The sequence below is a fragment of the Ictidomys tridecemlineatus genome, chromosome 2 (assembly GCF_052094955.1).
Source record: "Ictidomys tridecemlineatus isolate mIctTri1 chromosome 2, mIctTri1.hap1, whole genome shotgun sequence".
Classification (NCBI taxonomy): domain Eukaryota; kingdom Metazoa; phylum Chordata; class Mammalia; order Rodentia; family Sciuridae; genus Ictidomys; species Ictidomys tridecemlineatus.
In genome coordinates, this window is record NC_135478.1 from 4,714,357 (window position 1) to 4,733,205 (window position 18,849).

Here is an 18,849-nt window from a genome sequence, read left to right on the forward strand (position 1 = left end):
ATCTGTTAAAGAGGATGCTTGGATGAGTGGGGGCCAGCGGAAGGAACCACACAGGAGAGAATGTCTCATGCATTCCATGCCCGACCAGACACATCGGCAAACCTTGGGGTTACTCTGAATGATGTGAGAGTATAGAGTCACAGTGTGTGACACAGGCATTGGGGTGGGGGTTGAGGATGCAGGCTCCTGACTCCTCCAGGTCCTGACTTCCCCAAACTTTATGGGGAGACTGGGGTTAATCTTGCTGGATCCCATTTCCTAGCAACTGATCTGCACCTGCCCAGAGCGTCTAGCTTGCCCCAGGACATAATTCTGTAAGCCTCTTTTCCTGGTGAGAGTCACTGTTACCTTAACCCCTGTGAGCCTCATCTGTAAAATGGAGCAAAAGAGCTAATCTCTCATGAGATCCTTACAACTGACGGGAAGCTGAGCGGTGCCCTGGTGGGCCACATGACCAGCCCTTAGATCAGAGCAGCACCCAGGAAAAACCAAAAGAAAGCCACGAGGACACAGTGAGGTCCCAGGAGGCAGGTGTGCAGCCAACCGAAAGTCAGAAGGAAAAAAGGTGGAGTCAGGCCCTAAAGCCCCCGAGTGACCAGTACCTTGGACAGCGACTGACCTTTAAGGTCTGGGGTCTGGTGAAGAAGTTACTTCTACCTGGAATAGCATGGGCCTTGGTGGCCAAGGCTGTTATAATCCTGTTTCAAAGAATGAACCTGGGGCCAGACCTCCAAAGGCCAAGGCGCCCCGTCCAACAGCCACAGGAGCCAACCCTGAGCCTGGTCCGGTGCCCTTTCCCCCCCCCCCCGCGGCATCAGCTTTTCGAGGCCAGGCTCTCATTTGCACAGCAAGGGACCCTACAGGAACAGGATGGCCCTTCTGGCTGCACTCATAGATAGTCCCACACTGGCCCCAAGAGGGTCTGCTGGCCACAGGACCCTTCTGTGCTTGCCTGCTCTGAAGACATTTTGCAAGACGCTGCTCCGAGTTGTGCTGTGAAAAATCTGGGTTCTCACTCTGGGCCCCACCGGCATCTTGGGTCAGATAATTCTTTGTTGGAGGCTGTCCCTGTGTATCACAGGGTGTCCTCGATCCATTAGTTGTTAATAGCGTACCCCCCCCACAACAGGTATTGCCAAATGTCCCCCATGGTCAGGTGTGGCGGAAATTGCCCTGGTTGGGAACCACGGCAACAGAACATCCTGTTCTGGTGAAGCTAGTCTGCCTTTTGACCAGATAACTAGAACAGAAAGACTTTCCTTTCTGCTTTAGCTGCTAGGAAGCTCAGGTCTCTGTAGCTCCAGTTACAGGGCTGCTTGTGCTCCTGTCTAGTTCCAGGGATGGTTTCCAGCAGCCCAGAGGCCAGGTGAAAAACAATGGGTAGGATTTCAGCACAACTGGAAGCATTTCCTAGTTATGGAACTGAGCAGCCCGGGGTGGCTGGCCAAGGGAGAACAGGCCCATGACTGGAAACGTTCAATGAGCAGGGGAAAACACTACAGGATGATTCTGGGTGTATTTTTGAATTTACATCCATTCCTCTATTACATTTAGCACCCCACCACACACACACCAAGGCTTCTGGGCCAGGATGAATAAAATAAGATTGAATGTGGGAAAACCGATTAATTTTTAAAGGAAAACAATTTCATCAAGTGTACGCAGCACCTGGCAACAGAACTCAGACCTGTCATTTTCCTGCCTTGGACAGGTGGTTTCGAACTCTGAAATTCCTCATTTCCTCACCTGTGAAATGGGGACACACAATAGTTCCTCCTTGGTAGACAGAGGGATTACAAGAATTAAGTAAAATGTGGCTGTGCTTGGTACAGGGCCTGAATTATCTGACCCACAGCTCAACGAATGGCACCTAAAAATTGTCTTAAGTAAATTTTTTTATAAGGGACAGAAACCAAGCTCTAGCCAGTCCAAGCAAAAAAGAATTTTATTGACTTAGAAACAAGAATGTCTGGAATTGGGAGCTGGGAGTGCCTCGGTGCTAGGCTTGGCATGCAGCATGCGGATGCCCAGGGTTGCATTTCCAGCAGAAACGGAGGGGGGGGGACAGGAGGAAAGAAGGAGGGAGGAAATAGAGAGGAAGGACAGAGGGAGGGAGAGAGATAAAGAGGGAAGGAAGAAGGAAAGAGGGAGGGAGGGAGGAAAGGAAAAAACCAAAACAAGGTCTGGAATTGGGTCTAACATGGGGTATGCTGGTTCCCCATCTGGACTGTCTTCCTCACCATCTTCCAATCCTATTTCCCTCCAAATGATGGAAAAGAGGATGAAGATAGCACCAAAGGAAGGAGCTACCTCCCCTTCTCCCAGTAGAATTTAAGAAACACGCTGATTGGTCCATTTGAGTCACATGCTCAGCCATGAATCAATCACTATGCTCAGAGGGATGGTGTACTAGGACTGGTTGGCCCACTTGAGTAGGCCACTCTGAAATTTTTGGTTCCCCAAACTTTACCCTGAGACTGGGGTTAACCTTGCTGGACCCCATTTCCTAGCAACTGATCTGCGCCTGCCCAGAGCATCTAGCGTGCCCCAGGGCATAATTCTGCAAACCTTCTCTTCCTAGAGAGAGTCATTGTTTCCTTTTGTGGAAAGAGAGTAGAAGGTGTTTGGGAGTGACCTAGAGACAACCAGTGTCCCCCAGCTATCTATGGTCCCAGTTTTACCTCCCACAGCATTACCTGTCCACTCTTTCAACTTGGAGCAGAGAACTTACTTTTAATAATCAAAATGGAGCAGATATCAGCTTTTGCTTCATAAGAAACCTAAAAAAAAAGCTTCCAAGACCTTGCTGAAGGCTGCATGAAAGCTCCCACAGATCCCAACATCCTGATATTTTTGTTAAAAGTCCCTCAATCCACAGTCTCAGGAGACATGTGATCGGAGTTTCAAGATAAAATAGGCTACAATTTAATTAGCTGTTTTTCTTCCACATAACAGATTTCTGAGGAATGTTCTTCTACGAGGCTGTCATATCCACCCAGACAGTCTGTGTACTGCACAAGCCTAGGGAGCCCTGTTCACTTTAGAATCCATGCAGGTGGTGGCCCAGCTTTGCTTAGCCAGATCCACATTTTAAGTTATTTTTCTCAACAGATGAATGAAAGGGATTTCTCTAAAACCAGTTCAAAACCCTGGAAATTTGTTTAGATTAGAAAGAAGGCTTCGGGCTTCAGGCACAAATCTAGCCAGAGCTCTCTCCTGGTCTAACCTCTACATTCTGGTGTATATTGGCCTCATTTCCCAGGCTGATCTGAACAACCGAGGATGTGACTGCAGACATGATGAGTCCCTATAGCTCATGATCCCCGATGAAGGGCAAAACCCACCAACTTCACATCATCATCCCAGACCTGGTTCTTGTGGCCATGTTCTTTGTTAGTACATGTAGATTCATATCAAACTGGGGAGCTTTAGACACAGATCCGACCACAAAAGCAAGGTGCTCAGATGAGCTGAGCAGAGAGAAACAACAGATGTCCTTACGCATGCTGTTGCTAATGAGATTATCCGGGGGGTGACAGGATCAGGCACCAGAGACCCCATCTGACTGAAGTCATCTCAGATCATTCAGATCCACTGTGAACTGGCAGGAAGGTCTCAGACCATAGTCCAGCACGGACTCACAAGGTTCAGGAAGGGACACATGCCTGGACATCTGGTTGGTTGCTCGGGGCTGTTGGTATTTGTGGGTGGGCGGTGTTCAACACACCAAAGATTCTCAGGAACCCACCTGTAGTCCAAAAAAAAAAAAAAAAAGTGATTTAGCTTCTTTAGTAAGGAGACAACCACCATGGGGAACCTTAGGGTCCCTCTAGAAGAGGGGAATTGGGATTTGGGGAGGATTTGGGCTTATGCTGGGTGGTTTTAAGGAAAGCTGAGGCGACTCCAGAATGTGCTGTGAGGAAGCAGAGAACAAATTCGTGGCAGAGGGTTCAGCGATTTTTAGCTCCGAGGTGGGAGGATTGAAAGAGTCTCTGCTGCCATTGGCAAGAAGCAGCAGCATTTGCATTAGTGGGGAGAGGAGGGTGGGCACTCATTTTTTTTTTTTTTGTGGTTGCAGTGTGTTCTCGTCTCTATCTTGGTTTAGATATGATCACAGAGTGGCCTTGTCTGATCATTGCTTATATTCTGTGGCCGTTGTTTATGTTTAATAAAGAACATCATGGCCCAGCTGCCAGCTGCCAGGGGCTGTTTTTTCTCCTCACCCCCTCCCCAGCGGGGAACTGTGTTGCCAGGTAGTGTGTCCAGAGCCCTCCCCAGGCCTGGCTAAGGTTTCCCAGAAATCAGCAGCCAAGACAGGCACTTGGAGTCCCCCAGGGACAGCAGCAACTCATCATCTGGGTAGGAGGCTGAAGACACTAAGGGAAAGAGAATATCTCAGACTCTGCTCCCCTGGGGGTGTAAAAGGGTGTTACCCAGAAAGAGTGAGGGGTTCCACTATCAAAAAAGAAAAAAAATTTGAGAAATTCTGGATTAAGTAAAGATAGACAAGTTTTTAAAACGCTGGGGCTTCTCAGAGGCCTCACCGCGCTCCTGTGCAAGGCGAGTCTGCCCCAGCCAGGTCACAGTTGCAGTCTTTTGAACAAAGGTAGTCGGAGACATGGACAGGAAGCCAAGACAGACACAGGCAGAAAGAGAAACAGAGACAGACACAAAGAGGGGGCAGAGGCAGAGAAAGTGAGGGGACGGGGCAACGCGATGAACAGAGGACAGGGATAAATAGATGAGGACCGAGAAAGGGACGGGGAGCTAGGGACTGGGAGAGGCAGGGCCAGAGAGAGAGAGACAGAGAGGGCCCGGGCCAGAGAAGGGCCGAGAGGGCCCGAGGACAGCCGCAGGGACGTAGCCAGAGCGGCGCGGGCGGGCGCGGCGCAGACAAAGGCGCGGTCGCGCGGCCGGGGCGGCCGGGCCGGGACAAAGGCTGGCCCGGGGGGCGGGGGCAGCGATGGCGACGGCCGTGGCGGGCGCGGGCGAACTACAAGTCCCAGCAGCTCCCGCTGCGGCCCTCGGCCGGCCCCTCTCGCTCCCCGGGAGCGCCTGGCGGGGCCGCTGGGCCGAGGGGGCCGCCGGCGGGGCTGGCGGGCGGGGGGCTTCCTGCAGGCCTGGGGGGCGCCGGCGGCCGGCGCGGGCGCGGCGGGCCGGGCAGGGGCTAGGGGCGCCGGGTGAGTGTCCTCGCGAGCGGGCCGGGCCGGGAGGGGACCAGGCGGGGGGCGGGCTGGGGGCCCCGCGTGGGGCGCGGTCGGGGGCGACCTCTGATCGCCCCCCGCCCGCAAGACGCCCGCTCCTGCTGGGACCAGGGACTCGGGGCGCGACGGGAGGGGGTCCCAGCGGCCGCCGGCCTAGCGCGTTCATCCCGCCGTGGCGGGGGAGGGCCCGGAGCCCCAGCCTCGGAGCCGGAGGGGCGGGGGCGCCTGCTATTCTGGGGTGCGGAGCTCAGGACGCTCCCTCCTGGAAACCACGCGGGGGGCCCTGGGCATTGATTTCCCACGTCCAGCTTGGGTGCGGGGATTCAGGAGGACCTTTCCTCAGGAAGGGGACCCAGGGGTTCCTTCTGCCCCCAGGACCCCAGGAAAGGGCCCAGCTATTGTTTGCCTCCCCTTCTGGTCCTGGGGTCTAGAGTTGGGGAAGCTCCTTCTCAAAAGGCTATTCAGGGGCCCAGCTGTCTCCAGGAGCTCCGTGCTTTCTCCTCCCGTCTTCCACCTAAGAGCTAGGAATTGAGGAGGTCTTTCCTCTGGAAGCAGTCTAAGGGTTCCTCTGCCTCCTAGGAATCCAGGAGGGGATCCAAGTAGTTCCCCCACCCTCCAACTATGGGGTCTGGGTTGAGGGGGCATTCAGAAGCTCAGCACTCTTTGTTTGCTTACCCCCTTGCAGCTATGGGGTTGTGGCTCAGTAGGTCCCCTTTCCTAGAAGGGAAAGCCGAGATTCCCCCACTCCCAGGAACTCAGCCCTGGGGTAACTCAAGACATCCCCCAACTGGTAATCCAGCTGAAGTGGCTCCAACTATTCTTCCTCCACCTCCCCACCTCTCCCTACCCCCAGCCATGAGGCTGGATTCAGCTCAGGATTTTTTCTCCAGGGGGGAACAAACACAAGTGTAGAGACATAATCCCCACATCCAAGCTGTGGGTTCATTGCTCAGAATCTCCCCTCCCTGGGGGTTCCCCCAGTAACCCAGAGGATCCCCAGGTATTATTTTCACCTACTCTCCAGCTAAGGGTTAGAATTCACAATCTTCTAGTCAACTGGGAAAACAGACATATTGGTAACTGACCCCCGCTTTCCCCTAAGGGATCTCTAAATCTCCCTGCTTCTACTTCCCCATCAGGAGGGGTCTCAAATATGGTTTCCCCCCCACACCACTAGCTTAGGGAACAGGCCTTAGGATCATCTCTCTAGGAGAGAATGTACTCCCTAAGCTGTAAGGTATGGAATTCAGATCGCCTCCTTCTCCTGTCTTCTCCCCCAGTGACTTAGGAGGGGTACCAGATGTCATCACCCCCCCCACAGTGCCTAGGTTATTCTCCAACCATAGTTTGTAGAGCTCAGCATACCACCTAAGAGTTGAGTCAGGGGCCCTTCTTTCTACAATCTGTCACCTCCAGTTTGGGTGAGAGGAGGGCAGGAATTTGGGCCATGTGCTCAGGACACTGGAACTCTGACACCACCCTTTTCCCAGGAGGGGGGCCAATTAAAGGTGTTGGAACCTAGGACTCCCTCTTTCACAGGATCCCCACAAGAGTTCAGGATGGACAGAGGGGCAGAGCCATGGGACTGGGCACTGGAGACCTAGTTTGGGGTCCCATGCTTTCATCCAGGTTCAGGGCTGAGAAGGGAGGGTCCCACCATGTCCCACCCAAGGTCCTTCTATACCACATCCTGACTGGCAAGTGAGAAGTCTTTCTGCAGAGTCAGGGAAAGATCCATGAGTGTGTTTAGGAGTAAGGTATGGGGGAATGGCTGAATCCCTCTCCCATCCCTGCCCAGACTCCAAAGAGATTCCCTGTTTCCCAGAACCTATTTCTACCTACTCTCTGTCCTCGCTCTGCAGATCCTGTCCCTGAAGCAGTCAGCAGTTTCACACCTGGGATGCGCCGCTCAGTCCTAGTCAGGAACCCAGGCCACAAGAGCCTGAGGCCTGTTTATGAAGAGCTTGACTCTGACAAAGAGGACCTGGACCCAGTTTCTGAAGACCCAGAGCCTGATCCGGAAGACCTCAACACTGTCTCAGAAGATGTGGACCCCAACTATGAAGGTCTGGACCCTGTCCCAGAGGATCTGGGTCCCGATGTGCAAGCTCCAGGCTCCATCTTGGGGAACCAAGATTCCGATCCCCAAGATTTGGACCCCATGTCTTCAAATTTCGACCTCGATCCAGATGTTATTGGCCCTGTACCCTTGGTTCTCGACCCTGACAGCGACACCCTAAGCCCAACCGCACCAGACGTGGACCCCCTTTCCTCCAGCCTCACTGCCACCCCCCAAGTCCTGGCCACCAGCCCCGAGGTGCTCCCTCCCCCAGCCAGCCCGCCCCGGCCCTTCTCCTGCCCGGATTGCGGGCGAGCCTTCCGTCGAAGCTCCGGGCTGAGCCAGCACCGTCGCACCCACAGCGGCGAGAAGCCGTACCGCTGCCCCGACTGCGGCAAGTCCTTCAGCCACGGCGCCACCCTGGCTCAGCATCGTGGCATCCACACCGGGGCCCGGCCCTACCAGTGCGCTGCCTGCGGCAAAGCCTTCGGCTGGCGCTCCACGCTGCTGAAGCACCGCAGCAGCCACAGTGGTGAGAAGCCCCACCACTGCCCCGTCTGTGGCAAAGCCTTTGGCCACGGCTCGCTGCTGGCGCAGCACCTGCGCACACATGGCGGCCCGCGGCCGCACAAGTGCCCAGTTTGCGCCAAAGGCTTTGGGCAGGGCTCCGCGCTGCTGAAGCACCTGCGCACGCACACCGGCGAGCGACCCTACCCCTGCCCGCAATGCGGCAAGGCCTTCGGGCAGAGCTCAGCGCTGCTGCAGCACCAGCGCACACACACCGCCGAGCGCCCCTACCGCTGTCCCCACTGTGGCAAGGCCTTCGGGCAGAGCTCCAACTTGCAGCACCACCTGCGCATCCACACCGGCGAGCGGCCCTATGCCTGCCCGCACTGCTCCAAGGCCTTTGGGCAGAGCTCGGCGCTGCTGCAGCACCTCCACGTGCATTCTGGCGAGCGCCCCTACCGCTGCCAGCTCTGTGGCAAGGCTTTTGGCCAAGCCTCGAGCCTCACCAAGCACAAGCGGGTGCACGAGGGCGCCGCAGCTGCTGCCGCCGCCGCCGCAGCAGCAGCCGCCGCGGCGGCTGGCCTGAGCCTGGGGCCTGGCTTGAGCCCTGCGTCCGTGATGAGGCCTGGGCAAGTCTCCTTCCTGGGTCCTGATGCTGTGTCTGTGCTGGGTTCTGGCCTGGGTCTCAGTCCTGGCCCCAGCTCTGGCCGCAGCCCTGACCCTGGCTCTGCTCTGGGCTCCCTTTCCAATCCCAGCCCTCAACCTCTCTCTGGCTCCACATCCACCCCCAGCCCTGAGCCTGTTGAATGTTCTGACCCTAAGCCTAGTGATGATGATGACCCTGACCTTGTGCCCAGCCCTGACCCCAACCCTGAGTCCCACCCTGATCCCTGCTCTCCTATCCGTGACACTGTCAGCCCAGCCCTCCCTACTGGTGAGAGTCCAGAGTGGGTAAAGGAGCAAGGGGCACTACTGGGGCCTGATGGCTGAAGGGGACACCAGCACCACAGGCCTGGGGAAGTTGTGTGTTGTGCAGTTAGTAAAATCCTCCCACTGCCTCCCGGCTCTGCGTTGTGGCTTGCCTTCTGCGCTTCCTCCCCTGATGCACAGCCTGGCCCCTTCCCACTAGCTGAGGGAACAGGCATCAGGATCATCTCTCTAGGAGATGCTTCTGGTTGCTGGGTGAGCAGAGATGGGAGGGTGTGGCCAAGGCCAACCATACACCTGGAGCCACACCCCACAAAATTCCTAGCTTCCCCTGTCTATAAGGTCTCACATTTGTCCATCCCACTGGTCACCACTCTGCCTCTCCAGGCCTGGGTTGGGGGGTCCTAGTCAGGGGAGACTTGCCCTGCAGGTGGCCTGACAGAGTCCCCTCCCTTTAGCTTAATCTCTGGCATGTTGTTGGTCCAGGTCTAGTGGGCTGTAATAGAGGTTGACAATGGACCATGGCAGCAGCCATCCCCATTTGCTCCCTGAGCCTACCCCTTGCCCTCGGAAGCCCACTAGGCAAATGGCGGCTGCACGTTTACGTGTTCAACAAACATCTGCTGCTTGTTAGTGTCTCCACAAGGGAGCAAGATAAGTATGGCCCTCACCCTGACAAAACACATCGTCAAATTGAAACTATTTCAAAAGTAATCAGAGGATGGCACATTCTGAAAGAAGCAGAACAAGACTTCTGATTTAGGTGGCATGAACACTATCCGGAGGAAGGGTTTTACAGGTCTAGTACCACTAAATGAATAATCAGCACTGCTGCCCAGCTTTGTCAGTGATCTTGCATTTGCTCATTTATTTCTTTCAACAGCCCTGAAAGTCCAGTAATTTGCCATTTTGCAAATAAGGAAACAGGCACGCAGTGTTAAGAGACACTGGAAAACAGAAGTAGCAGGTAGATGGCAATGCCTAGATTTAAACCTGAATTGTCTACCCTGCAGAGCCTGGTGTTCTTAACTATTATGCTCCAGGGCAAAAGTGTGTAAAGGCCTTGGGATCGTCAAGAGATGAACTAGAGGCAGAGGTGGGAGCTAGACCGGAGAGTACCGGGAGGCGGTGGTGGGGAGTTGTTTCCCAGCAATGGGAAGCCGCCAGCAGGTTCTCTGGCAGAGGACTGATATGAATAATTCTTTGAATGTGCTTCTGGTTACTGGGTGAACACTGGAGTCAGCGGGTAGCAGGAGGAAGTGCGCTAGGATGGAGGAGGTTGCTTCAGAGGTCCAGGCCAGGACTGCTGGGGGACTCCGGACTGTGGACAAAGGGTGGGTGGGGCGATAAGTGGTCCTATTTGGTTTAGAAAATTGGTTTGCTGATGGACCGGGAGGAAGGAGAACAATTCCTAGGTGGGTCGCAGAGTCGCGGAGGGTAAGGGGTCAAACTCTGAACATGGAAGTCACGAAGTTGGCGCCACACGCGGGGCCTGACAGGGAGCCAGGGGTGGGGCCGGTCACTGCCGCGCTCAGAGCCAGTCCATTTATCTCCTCTCCAGCAGCGGGATGTGACGCTAGGACCTCACGACCGCCATCGGCTCGCGAGTCGCAGGCTAAGGCACGCATGCGTGCATCTCCGGGAGGGGTCGTCGTGGCGCAGTGGGCGGGACTGGACCAGTCACGTGGACACCCGGGCGCCCTCGTCACGTGACCGCGGCGCGGGTCAGCTGATGCGGGAGGGTTTGAAGCGGGGCCGCGAGGGAGCGAGGCCGCAGTGACAGCGGCGGGCGCTCGGACCCAGGCTGCCCAGCCGCGCGCCCCGGCCCCGGCATGGCAGCCCCGGTGGGCCGGCGCGGCTCAGGTGAGGGCGGGCGGCGCGCGGGGCAGCTTCTCCGACCTCGGGCGGCGGAGCTGCCGGTGTCCCTTCCCCAACTCCAGTGCGGGCTTCTCAGCTGCTCCACGGTAGAGACGTGGGCAGATTGCTCCTAGAACTTGGGCGGCGGGTGGGCAGGCACCAAGCTTCCCCCCTTCCCAAACCCAAGCTCTGCTCCGGGGTCCTGAACTCAGGCAGCCAGCGGGCCGCCGGTTTCTCCGACTTGGGTGGCGAGATGTCCAGGATTTCCATTCCGAGCCCAAATTCTGATTGCACAACTTCGCTGGAACTGGGACAGCTGGCAGCAGCTTCTCTGACCCGCTCGCGAGACCCCAGGCTTCCCTTCCTGAATGCAGGAAGCAAATGCGCAGTTTCCCTGAACTCAGACGGTGGCTGCCCAACTTCCAAACCTCTTCAGAGGTCCTCTCCCATCCGGAATGTGGAGGAAGTGTGTTGTCCTCCCCTTGAGCTGGCTGGAAACACCTGATCGGCGTCAGGACTGGTAGGGTGGCGGTAGGCTAGCTGTTACCTAGCCAAGGCAGGAGCCGCCTTCTGGCTTCCCTTCCTCCGGGCTTGTAAACAACAAGCGCATCCAAGCTCCAAAGGGAGAGGCCAGAAGCTGGGACCTCCCTACACCACAGTTCTGACAGCACCCACGCTTATCCTGATGGCTTTTGTGCTGGGTTGTGGCTCAGTGGTGGACCACTTGCCTAGCATGTTCAAGGTCCTGGATCCCATCCCCAGTATTGAAAAGAAAAAATATATATATCTATTCTGACAGCTTGCCAGACAGGGTTCCATGTCCTAGAAAGAAAAAGCAAGGAGGTGATGGGGATGTTAGGGACAGTTCTGGGACATGGTCACCATGTCACAGTCACTGTGTGACCCCAACCTTTGCTGAAACTTTGGGTCTTCCTGTTAGTTTCAAAAGAAGAACTGTGCTCAGCACCGCTTGCTCACTGAGGAATGATGGTGGTCCTTACCTGCGTGGCCTTGCTAATTCAATGCAGCTTCAGGATCTGTGCCTGGGCATGAATGTTTTTGACTTCCACTTTTCAGATGAGGAGCTTAGGGAGATGTCCTGTGAGTTCCAGGACCAGTGCCCTTGGTGAGGATGGAGTGAGTGGTCTGCAAATGTGTTCTAGGGTTATTACTGTTACTGCAGAGCACCCCTTCCACAGGCCTATGGCTTGTGACAGTGTCAGCAGGACAGCCCAGGTTGTGATGAGTTCAAAGGTCATCTATTGGGTGTTTGTCCAGAGAAGCCTGGAATGTGAGGCTTGGAATTGGGATGAGCCCATGGGCTTCATATACCCTGTGGGAACCCAGTGCACGCAGTTCCTTCTCCCCACAAATCCGCAACAGGAACATAGATGAAGTGCTCTGATACTCACCACGTACCTGTCCCTGTGATAAACACTTTAAAAGCATCAATCCTTAGCTTCCTTGTGATGATTATTGCTCTGTTTTGCAGATGAGGAAGCTAAGGGTCAGCAAGGCTGAATGTCCTGTCTGAGCTGGTGAGCGGGACCACAAATCAGCTCAGGCTTTTTTTTTTTTTTTTTGAGAGTGGGTTTCCCTAGGTGGCCTGGCCCTCTTTCCTCACCTCCTGAGTAGCTGAGGCTATTAGCCTGTGCAATTGCACCTGGTCCTTTTGATTATCCAAAATGCCAGCTCAACACCTCTGTAAAGGACTGCTGCATACAGCCATAAAATGTTGCAGGTTTTCTGTGTTTTCTTAGACCTCTCACAGTTTTTCCTTGGCAGAAGCATGGATTAGGGGCAAGAAGGCAGAGGGAGTAGCCCAGGCCTTGGGCTGAACCTGTAGCAAGTAGAGCTGCCCAGGCCTTACAGCTTTCTCCTGATTCCATAGAGACCGAGCGACTCTTGACCCCCAACCCTGGGTATGGGACCCACTCAGGGGCTTTGCCAGCCCCTCCAACCCCCTCAGAGGAGGAGGATCTCCGCCGCCGGCTCAAGTACTTTTTCATGAGTCCCTGTGACAAGTTCCGGGCCAAGGGACGCAAGCCTTGCAAGTTGATGCTACAGGTGGTCAAGATCCTGGTGGTCACTGTGCAGGTGAGACCAGCCAAGCAGGTGGCCCAATCAAACGCTACTTGAAGCTGCTATTCCCCTGGAAGGAGAGGCTGGGAATGGGAGCCTCTTCCTGATCCCTCCAAGCAGCATAACCACATTGACAGTGCAGTAGCCAGCCAGGAGCATTGGAGATTTGTGCATGCAGCAGCTCCTTTTCAGCTCACAGAGGCCCAGTGCTGTAGTCTCATTGCATATGTGAGGCCAGAGAGGCTTGGAGAGGTTCAGGGACCTGTCCAAAGCCACATAGTGACTGAGCACTAGAAGATAGCATTTGAGCCCAGGCAGTCTGACACCACATGGACTCTCAAAGAGAACCAATCTAATGGCTGAAATAGGTGATCCTGCTTCCCCAAGCCAGGCCTGTGCTGGGCTTTGGGGACCCCACAATGAGTCACGCTCAGCCCCTGCCCTCAGCTCTTGCTTCTGATCCAAGGCTGTGGCTACCCTGGGTAAAGGGCCCAGTAGTGTGCTTACTGGGAGGTTTGGGTTTAGGCATCTGGTAAGCAGGTGATGAACGCTCACCGCTGCTGTGGGCTGTACAAGTGCCCACTGTGTGCTGCACCCTGAGGACATGATGGTGGTTGTGGCATGGAGCTTAGGCCCTGAGTGGAGGGTGAGGAGGGCAGCATTTTTCACTCCAAGCAGAGATGCCCATCCCCAGGATGCCTCTGGGGCCCACTCTTCCTCTTCCTCCTCCTGTGCCCCAAGGGAGGCCCTGCCCCAGCAGAGCCAACTTCCCCTGCCCCTCTTGCCAGCTCATCCTGTTCGGGCTCAGCAACCAGCTGGCAGTGACATTCCGGGAGGAGAACACCATCGCCTTCCGACACCTCTTCCTGCTGGGCTATTCAGATGGGGCAGATGACACCCTCGCAGCCTATACCAGGGAGCAGCTGTACCAGGCCATCTTCTACGCCGTGGACCAGGTGCGTGTGGACAGTCCGGGAGAGGGACACGCGACAGAGCCCTTGGGCTAACGAAGCCTCCCCTTCTCTGCCCACAGTACCTGATGCTGCCCGAGATGTCGCTGGGGCGGTACGCCTATGTTCAGGGTGGGGGTGGCCCTTGGGCCAACGGCTCAGCGCTGGCTCTCTGTCAGCGGTACTACCACCGTGGCCACGTGGACCCAGCCAACGACACGTTTGACATTGACCCAATGGTGGTCACTGGTGAGTGATCGGGGCAGGGCTTAGTGTTGGGAGCCTGGGCTTCTGGGATTCAAATCCTGGCCCAGGGCCTGGCTGTGGTTAGCACTCACCCAGCCTGCACAAGGCCCTGGTCCCAGCCCCAGTAAAAGAACCAAACCTCATAAAATCCTGGCCCTGCCACTTGCTCATCTGTGACATGGGGTTTTGATTTGGGATCATGATCATGAATAATTTGACATGTACAATGTGCTTGGTAGAACTCGTGGACAGAAAAAAGCCAGGAATGACTTCCTCATATCATTTGTTCTCTAACTTATGGGGTCCATGGAGCATCAGGCAGTAGGGTCTCTGTAGAGAATAAGCCCTGGGCCCTGCCCTAGGGGAGACAGCAGGTTTTCAAGCACAAAGTGCAAAGTGAGCAGGGACAGCCTGCGGGGGCTTAGGGGAGACCAGCCTAGGCCTGCCCTGCTCCCTGAGGCCCTTCCCTGACTGCCTGTCCTCAGACTGCATCCAGGTGGATCCCCCCGAGAGACCCCCTGTACCCCCCAGTGACGATCTCGCCCTCTCGGACGGCAGCTCCAGTTACAAGAACCTCACGCTCAAATTCCACAAGTACTGCCTGCTCGCTTGAGGGGCTGAGGGGGCCGCGGGCGGGGGCACAGGATGCCTGGCGTCCTGACCTGTAGACACTTCCCTGCAGGCGGGGGCAGGGCTGTTGCACAGATGCCCTGTGAGCAGTTCCCCTGCTAGCTGCAGAGTCAGCACAGCAGGGAAGGGGGGCTGGCATGGGGACTGGGAGGGACGGGCAGGGCCCCTCCGCTCACCTGAGCCTCCCCCTAGGCTGATCAACGTCACCATCCACTTCCAGCTGAAGACCATCAACCTCCAGAGCCTCATCAACAATGAGATCCCTGATTGCTACACCTTCAGTGTCCTGGTGAGGACCCTCCTGGGATCTGGAGCCCCACACGGCTTCTGAGTCCCAGAGCTGGCACTTGCCAGGTCAAGGAACGTGTGGGGAGCCTTGGCTGAAGGTGGGGGTGGGAAGGCTGGGGCCAGTGGACTGTCCATCAGGCAGGTCTGGCGGGGCTTGGGGCTGCTGGTCAGTCTGCCTCTGCCCTGCCCCACCTGGCCCCTGCAGATCACATTCGACAACAAGGCCCACAGCGGGCGTATCCCCATCCGTCTGGAGACCCAGGCCCACATCCAGGAGTGTAAGCACCCAAGTGTCTCCAGACATGGTGAGCCCCTGAGCCCCAGACCACACCCAGGCCAGCGGCAGTTGGGGGCCCCCCCTGACCTGCCCAGGGTTCCCCGAGCCTCAGACCAGCACTGACCAGGAATTCTGACCCCAGCCTTCAGAGTAACCCCTGAGTCCCATGACCACATAGCCCTTCGGGTCTCCAGCCCTGGCCTGCTTCAAGCCCCAGCCTCCCATGGTCCTGTGTCACCCTTGACCCCACCATCCTCTCTGTGCAGGAGACAACAGCTTCCGGCTGCTGTTTGACATGGTGGTCATCCTCACCTGCTCTCTGTCCTTCCTGCTGTGTGCTCGCTCACTGCTCCGTGGCTTCCTGCTGCAGAATGTGAGGCCCAGGGTCCCGTCTGCCAGTGCCCATCTTGCCCTGCCCTGGGGCCCTGAGGGCCAGGGCTTCCAGGCTTCTGTGCCTGGATGGACCCTCATCTCACCTCCTCCTGCAGGAGTTTGTCGGGTTCATGTGGCGGCAACGGGGACGGGTGATCAGCCTGTGGGAACGGCTAGAATTTGTCAATGGCTGGTACATCTTGTTGGTCACCAGCGATGTGCTCACCATCTCGGGCACCATCATGAAGATCGGTATCGAGGCTAAGGTGGGTCATGCCCATGCCCTGCCCTGGGTCCTTGTGCCATCTCGTCCCAGGTCCTGGCTTCACCACCAGGCCTGCCTGGGGCCACATTCCTCCCGGGAAGGGTGGGGTTGAATGAATTGACGCTGGTCTCACCCCTAGAACCTGGCCAGCTATGACGTCTGCAGCATCCTCCTGGGCACCTCCACGCTGCTTGTCTGGGTGGGCGTCATCCGCTACCTGACCTTCTTCCACAAGTACAATGTGAGCCTCATGCCCCTGAGTGGGCCTGGGCAGGGATGTATCTGGCCCTCTGAGTGACCACCATTGCCCCCCAAATACACCCACACACATAAAGCAGCCACAGCCCTTGAATGTGCCCAGTTGCAAGTCTCTTCCTCACCTGCCCACCATACACATACCTGTCCCTGCACCTGGGCAGGACCATGGGCACCTGCCCCTTCTTGTCCATAAGCTGGTCATCCATGGGGCTCCCTTGGACCCTCCTCCCCAGGATGGCCTGCTTTCCTCCCCTGGGTTGTGGCCACATTCTGAATCCTCCTGCTCCCCACAGATTCTCATTGCCACATTGCGGGTGGCTCTGCCTAGTGTCATGCGCTTCTGCTGCTGTGTGGCCGTCATCTACCTGGGCTATTGCTTCTGTGGCTGGATCGTGTTAGGGCCATACCACGTGAAGGTAGGAGCTTCTGGGGACAGGGGTGCTCGTGAATGCAGTCCAACGGTCCCCGGCTCCCTCCCTGAGCCCCCTTACCTCTCACCTCCCTGACCTGAAACCACCCACCCTGACCCTGGTACTGTTTCTACTAGTCTGTAGCAATTTTGCTGTCTGTCCCTTTTGACCCCCAGTAGCCCTAACATTGACTTTGTGACTATCATCATCACACCTGCTGATGATCCTGTGTTGGTCCCAGTTATTCTGTCCTCAGCTCTATCTGCTGATCCCTTTTAGCCCTGGGGAAATATGTCATTTACTATGTGACCTTGTCATTAACATGACGACTCTTCGATGGCCCCATCATGAATGCTGGTACTCTGCCCACTGACCCCCTGACCCCTGGTGACCCTGCCTACAGTTCCGCTCACTGTCGATGGTATCCGAGTGCCTGTTTTCACTCATCAACGGGGATGACATGTTTGTGACATTCGCGGCGATGCAAGCACAGCAGGGCCGCAGCAGTCTGGTGTGGCTCTTCTCCCAGCTCTACCTCTACTCGTTCATCAGCCTCTTCATCTACATGGTGCTCAGCCTTTTCATCGCGCTCATCACGGGCGCCTACGACACCATCAAGGTCAGCTGCCCAGCCTGCCTCCCTGGGCATCCCACACACATGCATGGCTCTGAGCTCTGTGGCTGCCTGCCACCAAAGAGTCCTGGGGACAGAGAAGGCTGAGCAAAGACACAGAGAGAATGTGGGAGACTCTGAAGTCCAAGGGAGGCCCAAGTGGGACTGAGGTGGCCCAAGTGGGACTGAGGCTGCCCAAGTATCATCAAAATGGGCTCAGGCCAGGACGGTTCCTGGGTTTGCTTTTACTAACAGGGAATCTGAGGCAGTGTCTCAGGAGCTCACCCTGTGTTAACTCCTGAGTGTGGAGCTGGGTTCAGCCCAGGGCCAACTGAATCTGCAAGACACTCTCTCAACCCCTGTGTCTTATGGAACTTCCAAGAATGCTGATCTTCCTGCAGGTTGCAGGGGTCAGAGAAAACAGAGCAGGACATGTGGGTAGCACAGGACAGGATTCTTTTAGAAAACATGTCCCAGGGTGTATTCTGAGCCAAGTTCTGTGCTGGGTGCTGGGCATCAAGAAAAAGCAGGCCTTAACAGTCTAAGGTCTTTGGGAAAGATGGTGATACAAGAGTGGACGTCCAGTGGCCACTGACCCACTGGCAAGAGGTATGAAGGAGTGTGGAAGGTAGATGGTACCCTGCTTTAGACTGATATTAGGGTGGATACAAGAAAGCCTCTAGAATGTTCTGTCCATGACTAGGCTTTAGCCACATGCAGCTATTTAAATTTTGATTTGAACTAAAAGGAAATTCAGTTTCACACTCTGACCATCCATGGGTCAAGTGCCCAGAAGCCAGTGCGGCTCATGGCGGCCCTGATAGACAGCTTAGATAATTGAGCATTCCCATCATCTCAGTTTCAGATTGAAGAGGTGGAAAACAAGGGAGAGGGCACCTGGGGTAGGAACAGTCACAAGCAGAGAGACCTAGAAGCCAGGAAACACTTGGAGAAGAGATGGTGCATGTAGTAGGTTGAAGGGGAAAAGGCTGTGCTAGGTCCTGTGGTGTCCTGTGTCACTGGCAGATGTGTGTCCACCCCATCCTGCCCCATGCACAGAGCTGCCCACCCCATCCCGCCCATGCTCAGAGCTGCCCACAGCCATGTTCCTGCCCATCAGACCCCAGGAGCCTTGCTCTAGCTCTTGGAAGTCCTACGTGTCCGCTCAGGACCTATGCCCACAGATGTGTGCCATCTTTGCCTCACGTCATAGATGTGTGTCTGGGCCTGCAGCAGAGGGCACCAGGACTGACCAAGATGAGGCTTGTGGGTCGGGGCAAGGGAACAAGAAACAACAGGTGGAGGTCATGGCGAGAGCAAAGGCCCGAAGGTGGGAGCCTGTCTAACCATCATTGGGACAAGGACACACAGATAGCAGGAGAGGGGTGCAGACCTCAAGGGCCTCAGAGTTGGGGGCCACTTTCATGCCGGATCTCCTGGCGTCTCTCCCCAGCACCCGGATGGTGCTGGTGCAGAGAAGAGCGAGCTCCAAGCCTACATCGCACAGTGCCAGGACAGCCCCACCTCTGGCAAGTTCCGACGCGGGAGCGGCTCAGCCTGCAGCCTGCTCTGCTGCTGCGCAAGGTTGGAATCCCTGTTAGGGTTGAGAACTGGGGCCCGCCCGAGCTTGAAGGGGAGCGTACCAAAGAGAACTGACACTTTTCCTTCCTACTCCCCTCCTCCAGGGATGCCTCGGAGGACCGTTCGCTGCTGGTGAATTGACTGGACCACCACTGCCCCTGGACTTCATCCCACCCGCACTGCGGAAACCCCTGCTTATTTATTTTCAGAATTTGCTTTTAAGAATTGGCTCCCTGTCGCGCCCTGTGAGGGCCTGGGCCAGTCAGGTCGGACACCGGGAAGGGGAGGGAAGAGGGTGAATGTTAAATAAATGGGAAAATAAA

At 56.1% G+C, this 18,849-nt stretch overlaps 2 protein-coding genes and 1 long non-coding RNA gene across 4 annotated transcripts; 2 read left to right on the forward strand and 1 right to left on the reverse strand.

Moving 5' to 3' along the window:
- Nucleotides 1–1,927: 1,927 nt before the first annotated feature.
- LOC120891534 (uncharacterized) lies at nucleotides 1,928–5,092 on the reverse strand. The gene is made up of 2 exons (XR_005736025.2): nucleotides 4,545–5,092; nucleotides 1,928–3,748 (listed from the first exon to the last, which is right to left on the reverse strand). It is a non-coding gene; the product is annotated as an uncharacterized LOC120891534 (long non-coding RNA).
- Znf358 (zinc finger protein 358) lies at nucleotides 3,592–8,828 on the forward strand. Of its 2 annotated transcripts, none has more exons than XM_078034914.1 (2): nucleotides 3,592–3,676; nucleotides 7,067–8,828. In XM_078034914.1, the coding sequence occupies exon 2, from the start codon at nucleotides 7,105–7,107 to the stop codon at nucleotides 8,758–8,760; it is 1,656 nt and encodes a 551-aa protein (XP_077891040.1). In that variant the 5' UTR covers nucleotides 3,592–3,676; nucleotides 7,067–7,104; the 3' UTR covers nucleotides 8,761–8,828. The 2 variants fall into 2 exon arrangements, with proteins under 2 accessions (XP_077891040.1, XP_077891037.1); XM_078034911.1 differs by lacking the exon at nucleotides 3,592–3,676 and adding an exon at nucleotides 5,060–5,180.
- Nucleotides 8,829–10,399: 1,571 nt separating this feature from the next.
- Mcoln1 (mucolipin TRP cation channel 1) lies at nucleotides 10,400–18,849 on the forward strand. Its single transcript, XM_013361475.4, has 14 exons — nucleotides 10,400–10,560; nucleotides 12,446–12,651; nucleotides 13,425–13,592; nucleotides 13,670–13,835; nucleotides 14,318–14,426; nucleotides 14,655–14,751; nucleotides 14,956–15,055; nucleotides 15,294–15,400; nucleotides 15,516–15,665; nucleotides 15,804–15,905; nucleotides 16,216–16,338; nucleotides 16,736–16,951; nucleotides 18,399–18,529; nucleotides 18,631–18,849. Exons 1-14 carry the CDS (start codon nucleotides 10,530–10,532, stop codon nucleotides 18,665–18,667), a joined length of 1,743 nt encoding a protein of 580 aa, XP_013216929.1. The 5' UTR covers nucleotides 10,400–10,529; the 3' UTR covers nucleotides 18,668–18,849.